The sequence below is a fragment of the Lutra lutra genome, chromosome 15, assembly GCF_902655055.1.
Source record: "Lutra lutra chromosome 15, mLutLut1.2, whole genome shotgun sequence".
NCBI classification, from domain to species: domain Eukaryota; kingdom Metazoa; phylum Chordata; class Mammalia; order Carnivora; family Mustelidae; genus Lutra; species Lutra lutra.
This window is the reverse complement of record NC_062292.1, coordinates 21,108,253-21,131,593: the sequence shown is the minus strand read 5'-3', so window position 1 is coordinate 21,131,593 and position 23,341 is coordinate 21,108,253. Positions and strand designations below refer to the sequence as shown.

At 40.2% G+C, this 23,341-nt stretch overlaps 1 protein-coding gene across 1 annotated transcript in view; it reads right to left on the bottom strand.

The window, feature by feature from the left end:
• Positions 1–1,993: 1,993 nt before the first annotated feature.
• Positions 1,994–23,341, bottom strand: part of LOC125085558 (serine/arginine repetitive matrix protein 1-like) — a 48,171-nt gene continuing 26,823 nt past the window's right edge. The window contains exon 3 of the mRNA XM_047704041.1: positions 1,994–2,152. Within this exon, the coding sequence (XP_047559997.1) occupies positions 2,069–2,152 (84 nt within the window). The 3' untranslated portion in view covers positions 1,994–2,068. The remainder of the gene's footprint in view (positions 2,153–23,341) is intronic.

The window sequence follows — 23,341 nt, the reverse complement described above, 5'->3', positions numbered from 1 at the left end:
TTTGAAAGACAGAGATCACAAGTAGGCAGAGAGGCAGGCAGAGAGAGCAGGGGAAGCAGGCTCGCAGCTGAGCAGAGAGCCCGATGCGGGGCTTGATCCCAGGACCCTGAGAACATGACCTGAGCTGAAGGCAGAGGCTCAACCCACTGAGCCACCCAGGCGCCCCTATATCTCTATATTTTTAATTGGGCAAAGGCCCCCCAGTTATCACTTCATACTAATTCCATTTAGAGTTAGATTTTTAAGTGTGTAAAACAGATAAACCATGTATCATTGCAATTAGGTTTTAAATATTGAAAAGCATGCAGATGTAAAGTTAAGAATAGAAAGACTGTGTGGGTTTTATTCTTCCAATAAAATGAATTAAATAATACATATATAGCCATTCCGTGGTGTGAGATGAATGAGGTACACAATAAATCTTATAAAAATAGATTTATTCCGGGGCGCCTGGGTGGCTCAGTGGGTTAAGCCGCTGCCTTCGGCTCGGGTCATGGTCTCAGGGTCCTGGGATCGAGTCCCGCCTCGGGCTCTCTGCTCAGCGGGGAGCCTGCTTCCTCCTCTCTCTCTGCCTGCCTCTCCGTCTACTTGTGATCTCTGTCTGTCAAATAAATAAATAAAATCTTTAAAAAAAATAGATTTATTCAAATAAAGAAACCCTTATGGATGTCAAATAATAAAAAAGAAATCAAGTAAAGGATTTTTTGCTTAGCCAACATAAAAATTGCCAATCCGAGATTCTATGCAATTTAAGCCTTTTCTAAGACTTAAGTTTAAACCAGTGCTCTAAACTAGAAATAAATGTACATGGCCAGCTATGAAAATCAGTGCTCAGGCTGAGCAATCTCACACTTTTCGAGTTGTAAGGTATAAACTGCTCTGACCTCCAGGAGATCTCGGATCACGGTTTTATTGAGCTTGGTTTGTCTGAGACTGCTGCTTCAGGGCCGTGATGCTACTCGTAGTCACAGACATGCTGCCGCATCATTGGGGAAAAGTAATTATTTCTGAAGACGTGTAAATACTACCGATCAGTACTACCTACAAGGGACTCTCGATTATTTGGCTGTTTTTTTAGTATGAATACGTATTTCCTGGCAGATAGAAACTTGAAGATTCATTTACTTTTTTATCACTCATCTCTCCATCCTGCCATACCACCATACCTGTGTTCTAGGTGGCCCGGCCCTCAGCGTTCATTCTAACCCCCTTCCAAAGTGCCTTCTTGGGCTGCAGAATCTGGAGAGCTAAAATCCACATATCCCAGACCTGTCAGCCGCCAGGGTTTTAGTTTTAATTTGTTCCACTAATCAGAAGCACAAGAGCCGGAAGATCAGGGAAGCTGAAGCAGAAGCGTTGGTCGTTTTGCTCTTTCTTTTGGCCAGTGCAGAGATGACAGTACCTGGTTTTTCAGGGGCAGTTTCCCAATCTTGACAGCTCCTGACAGTGCTGACCTTCTCATGCTAACTTCGTGATCCTGGCAGTCGTGGTCTGGTCTCAGAGCCAGCAGCGGACACTTCAGCTTCCTGGTTCGGCAGGAGAGCGGGCTCCTGAACACTCCCTTGGGGGGTCAGTCAGTGTGTGGCTTTCCAGATTGTTCTTGAAAGCCCAATCTGGAGGATGTTTCTTCAGCACTCTCAGGGATTCCATAAACCACACGCTACAGTTAATCCCTTTCTGCTTAAACTGGCTAAAATGGATTCTATTCTTTGCAACTGAACCCTGACAGACACAACACCCTTCACTTCTAACTACTGAGAATCTCTTCCACGCTGAAATTGCTTAGGAGATAGGCTTATTCATTCAATCAGCACACAAATTATCGGCCTGGAACTGTTTTAATTATGGGGCTGCCATGATAAATAAAGCGGATAAGGTTGAGGGCTCAGAGAGCATCCTTGTAAGAGAGAGAAAAACAGAAATTCACCATGTAAACAAAGAATAATTCAACCTACATAAAACAAATAATTGCAGAGATAAATGTAATGAAGAAATTAATCACAGTAACATGATACACAGTATCTCTGGCAGGCAGGGAGAGTCCTCAGAGAAGGCTTCTCTGAGCAAGTTACATTTGAGTAGGGACCTGAGTAACAAGCTGGGGTCCATCCCTATGTGATGATGTGTCGATAGGGCTTTCCAGAAGCAGAAACTGAAAGAAAAAGACAGGAAGGTGAGAATCAGTTCAGGATGTACAAGAGGCAGAAGAAAGGCTTGTATGACTACAGCTTAATGAGGACAGAGGCATGAGGTAGGAGCCCATTCATTCATTCATTCATTAGATATTTGCTAAGCACTTACTATTCTGGGCACTCGCAGTAGAGCAGTGAACAGAGACAAAAATCACTGTTCTCATGGAGGTTATATTGTAGCAGTAGGAAAGGGAGGTGAATAAATAGGAAAAGCACATATTGTATTAGATCAGCTGTTCTCAACCAGGGATGATTTTTCTCCCCAGGAGACATTTGGCAATGTCTGGAGATCTTTTTGGTTGTCACAACTGGGAAGAAGAAAAGAGTTGCTAGTATTTACTGGGTAAGAAGCCAGGGATGCTTCTGAACATCCTACAAAGCACAGAGTAAACCCCAACAACAAAGAATCATTCCAAAATGTCAATAGTGCCAAGATGGTGGGGCACCTGAGTGGTTCAGTTGGTTAATGTCTCCTTTCCGCTCAGGTCATAATCCCAGGATCCTGTGATCAGCCCGGAGTCAGGCTCCTTGCTCAGCAGGGAGCCTACTTCTCCCTCTCCCTCTGCCTTCTGTTCCTCCTGATCATGTTCTCTTTCTCTCTCAGATGAATAAATAAAATCTTAAAAAAAAAAAAATAGTGCCAAGGCAGAGAAACCCGGTATTTTGTAGTAACAAGAACTATGGAGGAAAAGGTCAGAAAAAGGTGACAGGAGAAAACAGGGGCAGGGCATGGGGAATTGAGGGCAGGTAAGGGAAGCAGTTCAGGGAAGAATACAATAAGAATATAACATTTGAACAAAAACCTGGGCAAGACAAGGCAGGAGCTTTGAGGATTATCTGTGGGGAAAACATCTCAGGGCAGGAAACAGCAAATGCAAAGGCCCGGGGACCGACATGTCTGGCAAGCTCCAGGGAGAGTGACGTGGCAGGGACTAGTGAGCTTGGGGAGGGGGGCGGACCAGAGATGAAATCGAAAAGGGTACCGTGGCCCGAGTTTCTGCCTGTGCTCTGAGTGATCAAGAATCAACTACTGACTCAGATAAGTTAAGGAGCTTTGGGCAGGCCAGTGACATGGTTTCTGACTTCATTTGTAAATGGATTGGACTGGCTGCTGTTTGGAAAATGATTCATAAAAGAATGGGGGCAGAAAACAGGGAGACTAATTAGGAGACAGTGGATTGTGAGAGGAGGAGAAGTGGTAAGGATGACATCCAAACTGTGGCGTGAGCATGTGGAAGGTCTAAGTTGCTCCAGCAGTGATGGGGAGCAGCAGGGGGGTGTGGGGGGCATTTTGGGAGGCAGTGGAGAGGAGGCATTCTGTGTTGGACACGTTCAGTCTGAGGTTCCTACTAGAAATTCAAATGAGGATGTCACTGATGGTATAATACAAGTCTGGATTTTAGGAGAGAAGCCTGGGCTGGATATGTAGATCTACTGGAATTGATGAAGAGTTGGCATCTAAAGCCGCAGGTATACAAATCACTACGGAACTAAGCATGGAGAGCAGTCTGTTGACTGAAGAGCTAAGCAGGTGGCCCAGGTTGTGCACAACATGTATCAAACTGCTAAAAATATATGGTCCAATGTTTTGTTAGAAAAGACAAGTTACAGGGCATCTGGGTGGCTCAGTCAGTTAAGTGATCTACTCTTGATTTCAGCTCAGGTCATGATCTCAGAGTCCTGAGATCAAGCTCTGGATCAGGTTCCATGCTCAGCTCGGAGTCTGTTTGAGTCTCTCTCTCTCTCTCTCCCTCTGCCCCGAACCCTGGTCACACTCCTGCTCTCTCTTTCTGTCTCTCAAATAAAATAAATAAATAAAATCTTTTTTTTTTAAGTTACAATTTTTTTTCTTTTTTTTTTTAAGATTTTATTTATTTATTTGACAGAGAGAGATCACAAGTAGACGGAGAGGCAGGCAGAGAGAGAGAGAGGGAAGCAGGCTTCTTGCTGAGCAGAGAGCCCGATGTGGGACTCGATCCCAGGACCCTGAGATCATGACCTGAGCCGAAGGCAGCGGCTTAACCCACTGAGCCACCCAGGCGCCCCTTAAGTTACAATTTTAAATAGGAAGCCTGCTTGTAAAACGCATTACTGCTGTTTAACTTTCATATGTTCATCTTTTGAATTAATTCTCAAGAGTTAATAATTATCATCATAAATTCCTCAAGAAAAGACTAAAAACAAGATATATAAAGTAACAGTATCATAGATGGCTGAAATTGTTAGAGAATTCCATATTTAGACTGTAAACACCACCTAATCTGAATCCAAAATATTAGACATGGCAAAACTGAGGCTCCATATGGCCAGATCATAAACTAGCAAGACTTTAGAGTGCCATTTGTCCAAAGTCACATAGTTAATTACAGACACAACCAGAATAGGTAGCTTAATCTATTTCTTATTCCTATGCTCTTCCTAAGAAGTCAACTCAAAACAAAGAAGAAACTCTTTTGAAATAATAAATCCAACTAGGGGAGAAATCTGATTTGTTTGAAGATATTTACTATTCACCAAACTCATCCTATAAACAGCCTATTGCAGAAAGCAATGCACCTCTGCATCTGTAGAAGAGTAAGAATCTAGCTTGTGGACTGAACTCAAGGACAAAACAGCAACCCTGGCTGGGGAAGGCAAAATAAGCCCTTTGGCAACTGGCCCTATTGCTCTAGCAGCTAGGAGGAGGGTAAGGAAGTGAGTCAACATGGGAATATAAGTTGGTTAGCCCAAGATTTCATTCTTACCCTGCAATAAACAAGCCAACATTGAGAAAGTTGTTTTTATCCTCGATGGACTATCCCGGGGTTGGTGTTGGTGCAACAGTAATAGAATTGAAAGTGATTCTGTGCTTTGCCTACTCTCCTTACCATTCTTGTCTCAAAAAATACTCACAAATATACACATTTATTTCCATGGAATGAAGTGAAGTGAAAATTGTCCATTATACACAAAGGAACAGAAACTTCAGAAGGGGAAGTGAGCTGGCCCAGCCACCTTGTGAGTCAGTGGTGGAAGAGGCAGCATTCTATGCCGTGGCTTAGCCACTGACCATATCCCTCCTCTGCGTTCAGTAAGCAAACCCGAAGAGACACAGAAGATCTGGGTCTGGACTGGCCCAAGGAAGGGGGTGATGAATAAAAGAGCTTATATTCTGGCCATGAGTAACCCATATGGCACATCCAGGGAATGTAAATCAAAAAACCTCAGACTTCAAACTTCTGCAGAGTAAGTATGCCAAGGCTCTCCCTCTTAGATGGCATTTGTATTCTACAGGACAATATCTGGGCTACTTGCCTTTTTGTTCCTTTTTTTTAAAAAAGTTCTGAACAAAAGTACCTTTAAAAATGTCTCCTTTGGATATTTTTTCAAAATAAATAGGGTTTAAGGTTGCTTTCTGGAACCCTATTTACTTCCTTTCTTCTATTCAGTTTAAGATCACTCTGGGGAGAGGAAATATGATTTAGTAGGAAACTTCTGTTGAAAAAGAGAACTACTAACATTATCTTTGAAAAATCAAAGAGTGCAATAATATACATTCCCAAAACCAAGTCCTTTGATGGAAAGTTCCCGGTTCTGTCTTCTGGGAAATAAGAGTCCTTAAGCAAGTAACCTGAATTCTACTGCATTATTCTCCCATGTGATAGAATTTTGCTTATTTTCTAGGCCATTTTTGGAAAATTCCTTCCAAATTTTACCCACACTTTAAGGTTAAGCTCACATAACATCTCTTCTCTGAAATTTCCTTGATTATTCCTCCCAAAGTGCATCCTCTGCCTAAATTCGTCCACTAGACCGAAATGTCCTTAAAGCCAGAATTTGATTCTGTATTATTCAATCCTCTCCTCTCTCTGTAGATTCTAGCGTGTGCTTTTGCACAAAAATGGTGAAATCTAGAAGGAAAAGGTTATTTGGCTACCACACGGAAGAGAATGTTTCTCAAAGATTATAACTATGTGAGGGGAATATGTAAATATTCCTCAAAAGGCTACTACCAAAATGGGTATTTAAGTATATTCCATTTCATGATAGGAGTTCATGCAGAAAGTAGATGATAACTCGTGAGAGATGCTGTAGAGGAATCCTTAGAGCAGATGGGGAGGTAGATCAGATGACCTTTAAAGCCTTTCCAACCATAGATTTCAAAATGATTTTTAAAAGGTTTCCCTTAACTGAATACTCCTGTTTAACTCTTGCTTCCATGGACACTGCCTTCCATGGACACAGAGCAGGCAACTCTTTAAGATTTTCCAAACAGCCTTATTTAAAACACCACAGTTTACAGCTCCTAAGGAATGCATTCAGGAGCCTTCCAACTCTGATATAATCCCAACCTCCTTTCACTTGGTCATCACAGAGGCCCAGGATTCAGCAAGTCCACAGAGTAGTTGGAAGCTAGACTCCTTAACCCTCAACCTCAGATTGAGGAATTCAAGTTTATGTGCCAGTTTTATCCTCAATGGCTCTGTGTGATTGACCTCTGCAAGCATAAGTCAGATCCAGAAGAGTGTGTGAGAATGATTATCCCAATATTTACCATTATTGGTCTTTCTTTTCTATCTCATCAGTCAGGAATATTGAATGGACTTTTGGTTATCACCATTCTTGCCCAGTAAGAAGTGCCAGGTTAACGGCACAGAGGAAAGGTATCACAAAAGGTGAAAACATGCTCCTCGAATATGCCACACTTTCTGATGATTAGTGCTCCTTAAGGTAGCATCACTGTCCAGAGCACACGTGCAAAACACTGCTGAAAGGGACTATGCCCAACACTATGGAGGAAGGGGCATTTCAGGCATCAGTAGGGTTTGGAGATTAAGTTAGCAAGAGTACTTCTTTGCTGTCTGTCCGTCTGTCTGTCTATCTAGCTAGCTATGTTCTAATCATAGCATATATCACAATAATGCTAGTCCCTTTGTGTTGCAAATGCAAATGTATATAATACAAGTGGTTGAAGGGATGCAGGTTAATCAGGACCCAAATAGCAATGTTATAATACAGTAATCTGTTCCTTTATCTATTCTTTCTCATTTTTTTACTACTTTGAAAGAAAAAACTTATAAAAATACCATAATAGACCTGTCACACGTTTCTTTTACCAATCTACTTCACAATATAAATCTTTGTGAGATTAACACCACCATTTTCCCAGCTAGAGATTACTCTTGCCGATATTATATATTAAATTCGGAAGCACCATTATCACAGATTACTTAAAGTCACTTTAGCTAATTGAAAAATAAGTTCTCTGTTTAAAAACGATCTCTCAGGATGCCTGGGTGGCGCAGTCAGTTAAGTGTCTGCCTTCGGCTCAGGTCATGATCCCAAGGTCCTGGGGTCAAGTCCCATACCAGGTTCCCTGCTTGGCGGAAGCCTGCTTCTCCCTCTGCCTGCTGCTCCCCCTGCTTGTGCTCTCTCTCTCACTCTCTCTCAAATAAATAAATAAATAAATAATCTTTTTAAAAATTCAAAAATTTAAAAAAAATACTGGACAAGCAATGTTCTACCCAGCTTTAAAAAAAATAAAAAATAAAAATGATCTCTCATGTTTTCAAGAGCTTCTTTGTCCTCAATTTAAAATGGAATCTGTCTTGGTATCTGTGGAAGTAGCAACAGTGCAAAGCAATCAAACCACCCCCTATGGTAAACAACCCAACAAATGAGAGCAAGACCATTATTGCTTCTAAAAAGACTTCTTCCAAAATTTAAAAAAAATAAAAATAAAAAGACTTCTTCCATTATGTCACTGTCAAGTGCGCAAGATATTATGTTGATGCATTGCTTCTATATAAATATATGAAAAAGCATATCCTAAAAGGGTTGTAATGAATATAGCAAAAAGGCTCAAACCCATTTTAGGACTAAAGATGTATGTATGTATGCATGTATATAAGCATTCATTCTTTCTTTCTTTCTTTCTTTCTTTTATTATTTATTTTCTATATATTTCCAAACCCTCCCTGATCGTTGTAAATGTCAGCTTTAGCCTTCTGTATCCTAGCACATGCTGGCTGTTTATTAAGTAGTTGCTAGGGTGAATTAAATCAAATATCTACCAAATCTGGTTAATAAACACTACAAATTCACTCTTATCCTGAGCAAAAAAAAAGAAAGAAGTCAGGCATCTCACCTCAGCTGCTATAAATCTGATGAGTTTATTCTGGTACAAGCGACCAGAATCAGATGAATTATAGGACCCTCAATAATTCATTGAAAGGCTAGAAAGGAAAAATCCCATCCCTTCATTTTCCTGCTGAAAATCACTGACCAGGGCATGGAAAAATCCCAAACTCAGCACCTTTGCTTTCTTTAACCAGTCCTGCTGGCGTCCTGGCAGACCAATTTGGAAACCATGATTAATTCCCTGGTAAACAGAAAATAGGCTCCAGAGCCAAGAGAAGCCAAACCTGAGTCACTCTCTGGAGACTCTACCCTTAGCCAATTTAACTCTACCTCCTCCTCCAGGAGCTGGCTAACTCGCCTGGTGATTTTCAGCAAACAGAAAGGCCTTTCCTTGGTGACAGAGAGCCCCAAGAAGCAGAGGCTGAAGCGTCACTGTGAGTGACCACAAGCTGGTATAACCCACATATAAGCAGGGGCTACCATGTCCTACATGGTTCAGGTGAAATTGGCTGGAGCCCCAAGCTCCATGAAATGGAAAACTCGGCATCCTTCCCACTTCCTGCAGGGACTGGAGGAAGGAGGACAATGTACCTACATTTGTCTTTGTCACCAATGGCTCCAACTTAATTTGGTCTGCCAACCACTTTGGAACTGCATGAGAGCTACACCGCTCATGCTAGACATGACCCTGCTTCCTTCACACACACTGTATGTGCCTTCCTAAGTATCACCGACTCAAGGCTCTGGGTACAAATATTTTTTTTAAAGATATTATTTATTTATTTACAGAGAGAGAGAGAGAATAAGCAGGGGGAGAGGGAGAGGGAGAAGGAGAAGCAGACTCCCTGCTGAGCAGGGAGCCCGGCACAGGGCTTGATCCCCAGAACCTGGGATCATGACCTGAGTAAAAGGCAGTCGTTAACTGACTGAGCCACTCAGGCGTCCCTGGGTATGACTTTTTATGGAAGATTCAAGGCAATGGTGAAGAATTGCATGGAAGCACCGAAAATAATTTAAAAGTAAAAATTAAATAGCTCTGTTCTTTTTTCCTTTTTTAGCCCTGTTCTTGAGAGTCCTTTAGCTGCCCTAGCCCCAAGGTACCTGTTGTACTTTTTCCTCAGGCTCTGCCCTCCCCGCTCTTACCTTCCCTTCTCTACTTCCTTCCTTCCCCTCTTTCTCCTGCTAACCCCTTCTCCTAAATTCTGTCACTTTATTATGTAAGTGTTACTTTGATTTCCCTATTTGCAGACTATGTCTTCACCTTGCATCCTGAAAACATTTTCCTAAGAGGAACTTTATGACCTGGTATGCAAATACATTGACACACACCTACAGACATGGATGAGCATGTACACACACACACACACACACACACACACACACACGTGATCCTCAGAAAACCCAGGAGAAGAGCTGTAAGTTCTGAGGAGCTATGTCTGTAGGACTAGAACAGGAGACTTGAACAGAAAGAAAGAGAGGTTTTTAAGTTGTGTTTTAATGTTTAGATAGGAGTATGGCTTTTTCCCTACTTTTTAGGGTGCAGTGCTCACAGAAATATTAAAAAGATTCTCAGCTGCTGTGTAACTCTGAAGCCAGGTGGGCACCACGAAGCCTAGCTCCCATTACTCAGCACACACACTTTGTGCTTCTGACAGATCCCATTATCACTTCCCCAAGTCCACACGCTGTTTCAGCCTCTACGCTTCTGCCCATTCACTCTCACCCCCACCACACACACACACACACACACACACACACACACACACATCTGGTGCCTCTCAGAATGCTTTTCCACCTTTCACCCCTCTGGATCAGATCCATTCAAGGTTTTCTGCATAAAGTCTCCCAGATTGTGGCCTTTGATTTTATTCTTTCTCTGACTATTCACTCCATTTAAGTAGGTATTCCTCCCTCATAATATGCATTCTCTGAGAGCAAGCACCGTGTCCAGCATTTTCTACAAAGGACCCCATACTAACTAGCACGGTTCTAGACATGCAATAGATGCTTGCAAATGCCTGTCAGATGGAATGAAAGAGGCCACAAGAACCACAGTGTAATGAGCCATGGCATAATTACCACAAATATTAATACACCTTGTTGAGGGTAGCTAAGGAAATCCAGATCCCTAGAAACAGCATTGTATAGATTTTAGTAGTTTCTAATTTCAAAGCTAACAGCTACCTTTTTTGTGTGTGTGTGTGTGACCTTGGGCCAGTCATTTAACTTTTGTGGGCATCACTGTTTCCTATTTGTACAACAAGAAAAATAAAAATACCTGCTCTGCACAGCTCACCTAGTAGTTGCAAGGAGTAAATGGGAATACAGGAGTCCCCCCTTCTCTGCAGGGGACACATTCCAAGACCCCCAAGTGGATACCTGAAACCATGGATAATACCAAATCTTATACAGGATATGTTTTCCTATACATAGTCACACCTATGGTGAAATTTAATTTATGAATTAGGCACAGTGAGAGATTAACAATGATAATAATAAAAAATAGAACAATTATAACAGTAAATGTAATAAAAGTTATGTAAAGTGCTCTCTCTCTCTCTCTTAAAATATCTTATTGTACTGTACTCACCCTTTTTGTGATGACAGGAGATGATAAAACGCCTATGGGATGAGAGGAAGCGAAAAGACGTGAATGACGCAGGCGTAGTGATGTAAAGTTAAGCTACGGTTGACCTTCCAATGATTCGTCAGGAGGAGGATCATCTGCTTCCGGACGCGACTGGCAGTGGGTAACGAAACTGTGGAAGCGAAAATGGTGGATAAGGGGGGATTACTATGTGTGTGTGTGTATCTGAGAAGCACTATGCACAAGAGAAATGTTATTACAAGTATTACGATGTTCCAGGTATTTTATTTTATTTTAAAGATTTACTTACTGGGGTGCCTGGGTGGCTCAGTGGGTTAAAGCCTCTGCCTTTGGCTCAGGTCATGATCTCAGGGTCCTGGGATCGAGCCACACATCGGGCTCTCTGCTCAGCAGGGAGCCTGCTTGCCTCTCTGCCTACTTGTGATCTCTATCTGTCAAATAAATAAATAAAATCTTTAAAAAATTTTTTAACTTATTTATTTGACAGAGAGAGACAGCGAGAGAGGGAACACAAGCCGGGGGGTGGGGGCGTGGGACAGGGAGAAGCAGGCACACACCACCCTCACCCACCGAGCAGGGAGCCCGATGCAGGGCTCGATCCCAGGACCCTGGGACCATGACCTGAGCAGAAGGCAGATGCCCAATGACTGAGCCATCCAGGTGCCCCCTGGTCCATGTATTCTAAAAAAGCTTGAGTATTTTACCAAGTAGCATAATTAGAGATAGAAAATCTTCTCATATTTATTCTGAAGCATTTTCCTTAAAGAAATGTCACTATTATTTTTCAAGAACATTTTCTTATCCATAAAGGAAAATTTATTACAGCTCTATAACTCATGCAAATCTTACCTATAAGCAAAATGTCTCCTGTTTGTTTGTTGTTGTTTTTTTTTTCAACCCAACAGAATTTGTTTCCTTTCCCTGCAGGATTAGCTTATCATAGGAAAATCAAGGTGTATAAAGGCAATCTTTGATGCTAACATTATGAAAATTATTACACTTTAACACTCAATAGCAAACTGTGTTAGGAAAATGTTTTAGATGTGACAAATTTTAGTAAACACAAAAGAATAACTATTTTTAGAATTTTAAAGTAATAGCAAGTACATTTTCTTATTATAAGAATCTAGTGGATTTTTAAGTACTTTATCCTACAGTTCTTCTTATTTTGGTGTGCATTAGTTCCTGTGGCTACTGGTTAATAAATTACCACAACTTGGTAGCCTAAAACAATAGAAATGTGTTGTCTCACTGTTCTAGACTCCAAAAGTTTGAAATCCATTTCATCAAGTGGAAATCAAAGTGTCTGCAAGGCCACCCTGCACTCCCCCATTCCTTGCCTGAGGGAGAGTCAATTCCTTGCCTCTGCCAGCTTCTGTGTAGTCGTTGTGGACATTCCTTCCCTCCTGGCTGCTTCACTCCAGTCTCTGCCTCCTGGGCACAGGGCCTCTTCCTCTTCTGTATAATCTACCTGTCTTTCTCTTATGAGGACACTTGTGAGGGCATTTAGGGTCTCCCCAGATAATCCAGGGAAATCTCATCTCCAAAGACCCTTTTTCCAAATAAGGTAAAGTTTACAGGTCCCAGGGATTAGAACATGGATCTTTTGGGGTTTTATTTTCAGCCTACTACGCAGAAGTTCTCAAACTTCAGCACTTATCAGAATCATCTGGAAGGCTTATTAAAACACCTATTGCTGAAACCCACTCCCAAAGTTTCTGTTCAGTAAGTGGGGGATGGGGCCCAAGATTTTGAATTATTTGCAAATTCTGAGAACCACTAGCTTATGTCATCCAGTGCTTTAAAAATTATCCTGTTTTATTTTCCCACCTCAAGCTATAGGTCATCCACTTTTTGTAGGCCTTTTGTACATATTCTAACATCAGACGTGCTGACAATAACAGCACGGCTGACACCTGTTTCTCCTTTATTTACTGCCATGCTTTCTTCTCACTATGAGAGCTCTGCAGGAAGACATATCCAGAGATCACATTTTTTCCCTCCACAGACTCATTTGGTATTCCCATTGGTTTCAGTGAGAGAGAGCATAGGATTTATTAGCACACATTCCTTAGGTCAGAAGTCAAGGGCCACCCTAGTATGTATGACTTTAAATCATTCTTCAGCTTGCAGCTGGATTCCCTACAGGTCTCTGCACACCTCCCCCAAGAAGGAGACTTCCACATGTAGCTTCAGCCAGATGAAGTATCTGCTCATCACCTGTCCAAAGTTCCAACTATGCTTATCAACCCTGATGCTCCATGAAGTCCAAACAAAAGACCTTGTTCAAATCAATAGGGTCTCTCCCTCTGCACAACACTTTCTGTAGCACTTCATGTGCTTTTGCTGATTAACGGTATTCTCCTTTGAATCATGATTACATATGCATTTTTTAATCCCTCCATGTATTATAAACTTTTTAAGGATAAAGTCTATTTCTGTTCACTTTATTTTGTGACACCTAGCACAGTGATAAATGTCTGTAAAATTAGCAACAGAATTTTCTTGCTGTTTAGCACTTCATATCTGCTCCAATTTCGTTGTAGTGAAAAGGTGCACAGGTGCAGCCACTGTCTTTTGCTTTGGGGACCCTGCACTACACTTCTTTGGGGGAAATGCTCCAACCTCACCCCAACTATGTGGTTCTGATGATGACTGCTAATCACAGTACCCTCTCATATAACCCATACTTCTTCCCTACCTTTCCCACAGACGTGAGCACCTTTCTCAGAATTTTTTAACTAAGGTCTAAAGAAATGAGGATTTTCCTCTTAGGTAGAGAAGTCAGGGATACGTCAGCCCTGTGAGGAAAACAGGCTTGAGAGAATGAGGTTGGCATACAAAGGGATATAAGGATGAATAAAAGGCAGATGTGAGTCCTTATGCCATCAAATTCCCAGGCTCTGTGGTTCCTGCTTCCTGGCAGTTTCATTATATGAGCTAATATGGTCACCATTTTGTCTACTCTGGTTCAAGTTAGATTCTGTCACTTGTAGTCCAGAGTCCTGGCTACTGTGAAAAGTAGGACTCATAATCCTTTCACAATTCTTTTTTTTTTTTTCCCCAAAGATTTTATTTATTTATTTATTTAACAGACAGAGATCACAAGTAGGCAGAGAGGCAGGAAGAGAGAGAGGGGAAGGGAAGCAGGCTCCCTGCCGAGCAGAGAGCCTGATTCGGGGCTCGATCCCAGAACCCTGGAATCATGACCTGAGCCGAAGGCAGAGGCTTTAACCCACTGAGCCACCCAGGCGCCCCTCCTTTCACAATTCTTGTGAGAAAAGCAGCACCTCCATTGTCCTGATGAGAGTCTCTAACTCCCTATGTATATTACATCATGCACTGACCTTGAACGTGTTAAGGTATAATGGAAAATTATATATAAGTAATTGTCATGATTCCAAGGCAGTAGAAAAATAAAAACAGAAAAGTCCAACTCTTTCCCTTCACAAAAAAATTTCACAGGAATCCTGGTGAGGGAGGCCAATATTGTCAGTTTTACATCTGATCATTTTAAAAGAGAAAAGCCAGAGAGGTCCAGGAGTCTGATTCTCTCTTTCGAGATGCTTAGATCTAATAGAAGGGGAAGATACGTAAACAAATTAAAAATAAAGTATATGAGTACTGTGTAGAAGTATGAACAATGCTCACCATGGGGCACAAAGGAGTGGGTATTTCGACTTAGAGGCACTGGAGAGAAAGGACTGACAACTTTATGGAGGTAGCAACGCTTGAATCCAATTCCTCAGGGCAAAGCCTGCCTTACAACATCAAACTTGTTCTCGCTAGACTTTTACTCTTTCACATGAAAGGCATTCATCACTCAGTCAACAAGTATTTATGATACCTATACCTGTGAGGTGCAAGTTATGTAAGACAACGATCCTTCTCTCAGAAAGCTCTTGGTTTAGGGCAACCTGGGTGGCTCAGTCAGTTAAGCATCTGCCTTCAGCTCGGGCCCTGATCCCAGAGTCCAGAGATCAAGTTCCGCATCGCGCTCCCTGCTCAGCAGGGAGTCTGCTTCTCCTTTTGCCCTTCGTCCTGATTGTGCTCTCTCTCTAAAAAATAAATAAAATCTTAAACAAACGAACAAAAAGCCTTGTGGTTTAGATGCAGAAAAATCTCAACTTTTGAAGTACAACATGATTTGAAGATAAAATGGTATGATGCCTAGGATTTTCTTCCCCCCAGATGGATGGGTGACAGGAAGAGGGTGGAGGAGCTGATGAAACAGAGCTCACCGTGGGATGATAATTGTTGCAATGAGGTGTGGTGGCTTCGCCATGTGTCAGCTTGGCTACCCTGAATCTCACTTCCCAGAGCTCTCTTCCCTCTATGTTTCTGGTTAGGGTGGTCCACTGGAGCCATTCTTGAGTGGAATTGGGGGGGATGGAAGTAAAGCTGCAGCTACTTTTATAGCCATACATTATCTGCTCATTCACCAGCTTGATGAGACTGTGGACAGCCTACATCTGTTCCACCTATTCTTCGAACTCTCTTCAGTTTCTCCAACTCCAGGGCAAGGTGTGTGCCTCTAGCTCTTTGATGAAGGGACCCGAGTTCAGCAGGACACCCACGCTACTAAGGTCCGACGCAAGACGAGTTTCAGTTTGTCCTCCAAGTTCCCAGCTCCGGCTTATTCTTGCTCTCCCCCACTTTGTACCCAGCTTCCCTTCCTGATTGCCTGGCCCAGCACTTCAAATCCCAGCAGGAGAGGCAAGGACAAGGACAACAGCCTTACAGACACTATGGAACCAGTCCCACCGTGGCAAGATCGTACAAGCATCACACACATATAATGTATACAGGTATCCCTACTTCTGAAAGTTCCTTCCCTGGGGACGACACTCAGCATCTCATCAAGCTGCCATAGCTTGGAACTGTGTCTGTGAGCATCTGTGATTTATCTTGATTTATTTTGGGCATCCTTTGGCAAGATGTGGCTAAATGTATTAGAAAAACCTGAGAGGGGTTACTTTTTTAGGTCTGGGAACACTCAAAAAATTTTCCATATAAATGAATGGTAATTGCTTTTTTGCTTTACACCATTTTGGCTTGTGAATGGTTTCAGAGGAATGCTCTACTTTTGGATAGCTAGGGAAACCTATTTTTAGACACACACACCACACACACACACACACACACACACGCACGCACGCATACACACATCTGGGTGGTTCTGCTTTATTTATTGAACTCTGATATACTGGGCAATTGGTACACTGAGTTCATGATCTTAATGTCAATTTTTTTGACACATTTGAAATTTTCCCCCTTAGTATTTTAAGGGGGGAAATAAGAATATATTTCTCCCTATGGGAGAATTTGGTGATAGAGGGCATACAACATGCTGTAGAAGCACCTGAGCATAGCCATCTCAGGCATGGAGGAAGGAAAAGGGTCCTTTTTACTAGCCAGTGTCCCTATTTGCTTCACCAGCTCCCCCTTTATATTCTTCCCCCACAAATGCAGGTCAGCTTAATCCCCCAGATCCCTCTCTCTAAGCATCCACTCTCAAATTTCAACCAGCCTGCCTGTGGCATAATTCTGAATTCTCCATAAAGATCTCAGTCCTCTTACTGGATTTCCAAACTCTCATTTCCAACTCCATGCTCCATGTCTCCATAGTCAAAGCCAACCAAGTAACATTACCTTTCAGAAGTAAAAGCTAATCCTTCTGAATTCTAGTTTCTCTTGGTCATTTATTTCCGGTCTCTAAACACCAAATCCAGAGTTGTCTAACACATCAACTCTCTTCCATACAGTCTTTGTTAATGTACTTCCACTGACCTTCTACTCTAGGACATCAAAATGGTCTCTCTTCTCCTCACTATCTCACCCATCTGATCACTCCTTCATTCATTCAACAATGGTTTCCTAAGTACCTACAACATGGAAAATCTTGAGACAGAAGGAAGAAATATATCCTTACTCTGTATCATTGCTTTAAAACTTTCAGTGTGTCTATTTACTTAGAGAATAAAACTCATGCTCTTGAACTTTAAGACCATCTACAATCTTGCTCTGTCTGTGGGAGATGTGACTGCTCCTGGTGACCAAACTGCCAAAGACGCTTTGGGGAGGACTGTTTCCAGAAGAAGAGCTTCCCTAGAGATCAGGCTGGGAGAATGTTTGTCTTCCTACACCGATCTGAGTCTGGCTGAGAGTTAAGAGAACACAGTTTTTAATTTCTTCCTATGTTAAAAAAAAAAAAACTGATTACACAAATTTTTTTTTCTAATTTCAAAAATACAAAGAAGCAAAAAGAATAAAACAACAATGACCTATCATACCACCACCCAGAAACAACAGGTTTTTTTGTATTCTGGTGAGCCTTCTTCAAGAATATTTACAGCTTTTTAATTTATAACTCTTTATAAAAATGTAAACCTTTAATTTGGATGGCACTGTACATACTGTTTCCTACTCTGTATATATTTCATTTAACAATTTGTTGTGAGCAAATTTCCATGTCAATAAATATATTTCTCATCTATCATTTTTTTCTCATCTATCATTTTTTTCTCATCTATTATTTTTAAAGGTGGTATGTTATTCTATTGTATGGACATAACAATTTATGCACACGCTTTCTTTTTTGGGTACATCTAGGTCATTCTCTTTTTTTTTTTTTTTTAAACAACAAAACATTTTGCAGTAAATATCCTTATAGATGAATCTTTTTCTGCATCCTCAATGTTCTCCTTAGGATAAACTCCTAAAAGTAGAATTTCTGGATCATAGGGGGTATATATTTTTAAGGGTTTTGATATAAGACTATGTCTTTTTCTGAGGGACCATTTGAAACCTTTATATAGAATTTCAGGAACATACCAATAATATGAGGAGTCTGAAAGTGGCAGAACTATACCTAAGATATCCTTAATCACTTGCTCTCTAAGGATATTAGAACTCTGGGGTGCCAATAGGTTAATTAATTCTTTGGTACAATATGTATTATCCTAATAGTTTGAAAGACAACAGTTTATGTGTAGGTAACACACACTGTAGGAATTTTACTCATCATTTTATAATATTACTTTAATTTCCTCTAGGGCTTATTTCTTTGAGTAGAAAGGTTGTTATTGTTATTTTTTTTTAATAAGTAGACATTTTCTGTTTTAGCACAATAAGATAGTAATAAGTTTGTGATGAGATGCTATGGAAGAAAACCTCCACTCTACCCTATAGTAAGTTCTAAAAGAACAGAACTTACCCACCAACTAAGAGCTATGTATCTCAGCTCTTCACTGCTAGGTATGGCCATGTGACTAGGTTCTGGCCAATGATATGTAAGCTAAATGGCTATGTGCCCTCCCCTTTGCCTTTCCCACTGGTTGGAATGCAGATATGGCAGTTGCACAGGCAGCCATATTAGACCACAAGATGGAAACTTCATGTTGAAGATGATGGAGCAACTAAATAGAAAAACATTAGTACCTTGCACCATAAAACTGCCAAATCAGCCCTAGTCTACCCAAGCTTGTTTATTTTGTGAGAAAGAAACAAATTTCTATTTTGTTTGAGACCATTATTTCGACCTTTGTTTTAGGAACTGACCTGGTATCCTAACACATAGGGATAATTTGGGGAGCTCGACTATTTATTTTCAATGGTCATTATGGAAATAATCCAATTGACAGATCAAATTGTAATAGAGGCCTTTTTGGGTGGAGGAACAAGGAATATTGTTAATAGCCAACTAAGTGAAAGCCAAAATATTTTACCAGAGAAATATGTGCCAACTCTTTCACCATCTAAGGAGCTTTTTCTTTGAATCAAAAATCCAATAATGCAAAGGTATTATTTGGCATATTGCCTCTTGGTTTGCTTCTACCTTGCATAGAAAGTTACACTCAATAACTTTGGTTTAATTTTATTCTTGATTTAATTAATTCTTGTTTTAATTTCTGTGATTCTACAGATTTTTTCAATGTCCTTGATATTTGGCAATAGTATAAAGTTAAATAAGGTTTCAAATCATAAAAATTAATGACTTAAATTGTATACAAAAATATACAAACAATACTGTTTATAAATTCTAACTGAACTTACATATTACCTCTCTAAAATGACCTAGATACCACCAACTCAATGATAATTTTATAGTACCTAGTAAATATATAAAGTTGATGATTTTTATATCACTTCAGAGGTAAGGAACATCAGGAGACATAAGCAATTAGGTCATAGATGAGTTGATCTGTAGACCCTGAAGACTTACTGTAAGTAAGTCCTACACAACATTTTTCCATGTTTATAGCCATATATATGTTTATAGCCATATATACGTCTCCAACACTCATTTCTAACAGCACCCAGATATACTTTTGGGGAAGAGAAGTCTCCTGAGTAGTGTTCAGTCCTATAAATCCAGTTGCATACCTTTACGGAAGTTGAAAACACCAGATCCTTCCTGGTCCCCCACTCACCCCAGCCAAAGAGCAGGCATATAAGGAATTAGCCAGCAGGTGCTCTCCCCTGGACTTTTGAAATATTAAGTAAGACAGAAGGAAATAGCAATCACCACAAGAAGTATTCTGAAGTACCTGAAATTCCAGGACATTTCCAAGCCTTATTCCTCAATAATCCTATCAATCCTGAGCTCACCATCAACACCACCAAAACCTTTCATTCCAGTCAATATTCTTTAGCTCTAGAGTCAGTGTTTGTTAGCAGCAGACAAGGGAATCTTGCCACCATATAATCTCTTACCACCATAGGACATGAGCTCTCTTTTCCTAGTGAATAATCTAGGCAAAAAACCTAAATGAAGGAAGAAGGGGCACCTGGGTGGCTTACTTGGTTAAGTGTCTGCCTTCAGTTCAGGTCATGATCCCAGGACCCTGGGATCAAGCCCCACATTGGGTTCCTTGCTCATTGGGAGCCTGCTTTTCCCTCTGCCCCTCCCCTCTGCTCATGCTCTCTCTCTCTCTGGTTTGCTCTCTCTTTCTCTCTCTCTCTCCCAAATAAATAAATAAAGAAAAGAAAAGAAAGAAAGAGAGGAAATACATATAAAATCATGCTGAAAGTTTTATAAGGGTATAAACATATTTTTTGTTGGCTACAACTTGAGTATTCAGTATGTATTTTAGTTTTCTTCCTTTCTGTTTTAAGATGTAAAACATTTGTTTTAAGATGTAAACATTAATGTTTGAAACATTAAACATATACTTCAAAACTCAGGTAATTTTTTTATCCTTGAATTATTCCTTTTTTATACACTAATTTACATCTTGTGAATCAATCTGTGTTCTTTAAAAATAATTAGTAAATATCATGATACAGCTTCCATCTCATGTATTTTCTATACAAGGAGCCACAAACTAAGTTGGGAGCTAACTTAATTGTTAAAACCAGTAACTCAGCACTCCTAATGGACAGAATTATTTGCCTCTTATTTGCACGACTTTCCATTTTACACATCAGCCAAGCAGAAACCACTGGTTGCTAAGCAACAGCTTTCCTCTTAATGACTAGAAATAGAATACATAGAAGGGCAATTTCTAAAATACAATATACATATATATATGAAGTTAAAGAGAAACTCAGCCCCATAGTTTGGGTGTTCACCCAGAATGCTTGTCATGAATATTGAATTCACACTGACAATGTGAGAATTCTGAGTACGTTTGATCATGAATTCTTCAGTAACTATATCATCTTGTATTTTCTTCCAGTATCTTTCTTACTACTGAGAAACCATGAAGTAATACAGAAACCAGGTTTTGAAGCAAATTTCCTTAGAAAAATTATTTGTAAACTATACTTTTAGATTTTGTTGAACCAAGCCATTGCTAACATAGCATTAACATTCCTTTTGCAATACTGCTTTTTTTGGTTAAAACTACATATTTAGGGGTGCCTGGGTGGCTTATTCGGTTAAGTGTCTGACTCTTGATTTTGACTCAGGTCATGATCTCAAGGTTGTGAGATCTAGCCCCACATCTGGCTCCATACTCAGAGGGTAGTCTGCTAGAGATTCTCTCTCTCTCTCCCCCCCCCCCGTGACTCCCCCACTCATGCTTTTTCTCTCTCCCTCTAAAATAAATAAATAAATATTTCTTTAAAAAACTACATATTTAGGGGCACCTAAATAGCTCAGTCAGTGAAGCACTGCCTTTGGCTCAGGTCATAATCTCAGGGTCCTGGAATTGAGCCCCACATTGGGCTCCCTGCTCAGCGGGGAGTCTGCTTCTCCCTCTCTCTCTGCTGCTCCCCCTGCTTGTGCTCTCTCTCCTTCTCTCTGTCAAATAAATAAATAAAATCTTTTAAAAATCTTAAAAAAAAACCCTACATATTTAATGCTCTGGGAGGATTACCAGTGGGAAATAACCATTTGCTATTCCTTCTATGTATTCTATGTATTATTATGAAAATAATAATTGCTAGTAGTTGCTGGGTGTTTATGAAATGCTGGGCACTGTTTAAGCTCATTCTATGTATTGTTACATTGGTATTCCCCTTTGACAGATAAGGAAAGGAGCTCAAAAGTTGCATAACTTTTCCAAAGTTACACGTGTAGAAAGCAGTAGAGAGCCAGGATTCTAATTCAGGCAGAGAGACTCCAGGTCTTCACCACTTCACTTATTTGTCCTTGTAAAGGTGGTTCCTGTAATACTTTTTTTTCTTAATTATATTATCTCAGGACACACAGAATTATATTTGGGTGCTCAATTCATTAGCAAATTTCCACCTACAGCTTCAATCAGTTTCACATCAGTAGGCGTTAAGAGCATAACAAATCTAATAAGTGTATGAGGAGCAACATGTGGGCTGATTTTAGTCAACAGAGAACTGAAATTGTGCCAGTTCAACTGAACCTGAGGCTTCATGCTGTGTTTACTCAAAGTAGATTTCTAAGGAATCACTTAAAATAAATACTACTTCTGGGAATTGGTTTTCTTCTCAAATATATACTTAGTAACTTTTAAAAAGATTGACTCAGTAGACCAAAAAAATAAAATAAATAAAAGCAAAAATAAAAGACAAATTATTCTCATTTAGAGTACTTGATAATAACTACCTGTTTAAGGTGCAGAAAAAGAATTTGACAAAGTGCAACATCCATTCATGATAAAAACCCTCAACAAATAGACTTAGAAGGAACATAACTCAATATAATATATGAAAAACCCACAGCTATGTCATACCTGATGGTGAAAAACTAAGAGCTTTTCCTTTAAGGTTAAGAAGAAGACAAGGAAATCCACTCTCACTACTTTTATTTAACATAATACTGGAGGTCCTAGCCACAGCCACAGACAAGAAAAAGAAATAAAAAGCATCCAGATTGGTAAAGGACAGACAAAACTTTCACTATTTGCAGATGACATGATACTCTATATAGAAAACCTTAAAGGGGCGCCTGGGTGGCTCAGTGGGTTAAAGCCTCTGCCTTCGACTCAGGTCATGATCTCAGGGTCCTGGGATCGAGCCCCGCATCGAGCCCTGCATCGAGCCCCGCATCAGGCTCTCTGCTCAGCGGGGAGCCTGCTTCCCTTCCTCTCTCTCTGCCTGCCTCTCTGACTGCTTATGATCTCTCTCTGTCATATAAATAAATAAATAAATAAAAATCTTTTAAAAAAATTTTTTTTAAAGAAAGAAAAGAAAACTCTAAAGATTCCACCAAAAAACTACAAGAACTGATAAAGGAATTCAGTAAGGTCACAGGTTACAAAATCAATATACAGAAATCCATTGCATTTCTATAAACTAATAGTGGAGTAGCAGAAAGAGAAATTAAGAAAACAATCCCATTTACAGTTGCACCAAAAATAATAAAATACCTGGGAACAAACTTAGCCGAGGAGGTGAAAGACCTATACTCTGAAAACTATAAAACACTGATGAAAGAAATTGAAGAAGACACAAAGAAATGGAGAGACATTCCATGCTCATGGCTTAGAAGAACACAGTTAAAATGTCCATACTAACTAGAGCAATCTACAGATTTAATACAATCCCTAATAAAACATGAACAGCATTCTTCACAGAACTAGAAAAAATAATCCTAAAATTTTTATGAAATCACAAAAGACCCCAAATACCCAGAGGAATCTTGAAAAAGAAGAACATAACTGGAGGTATCATCATCCCAGATTTTGAGATCTACTACAAAGCTGTAGTAATCAAAACAGTGTGGTACTAGCACAGTAATAGAAACATAGATCAACAGAACAGAACAGAGCCCAGAAACAAACCATGATTATAATGATCAATTAATCTTCAACAAAGGAGGAATAAATATATAATGAGGAAAAGATAATCTCTTCAACAAATGGTGCTGGGAAAACTGGAGAGCTACATGCAAAAGAATGAAACTGGACCACTTTCTTATAAACTCAAAAATAAAAATAAACTCAAAACGCATTAAGGACCTACACATGAGGCCTGAAAACATGAAAATCCTAGAGGAGAA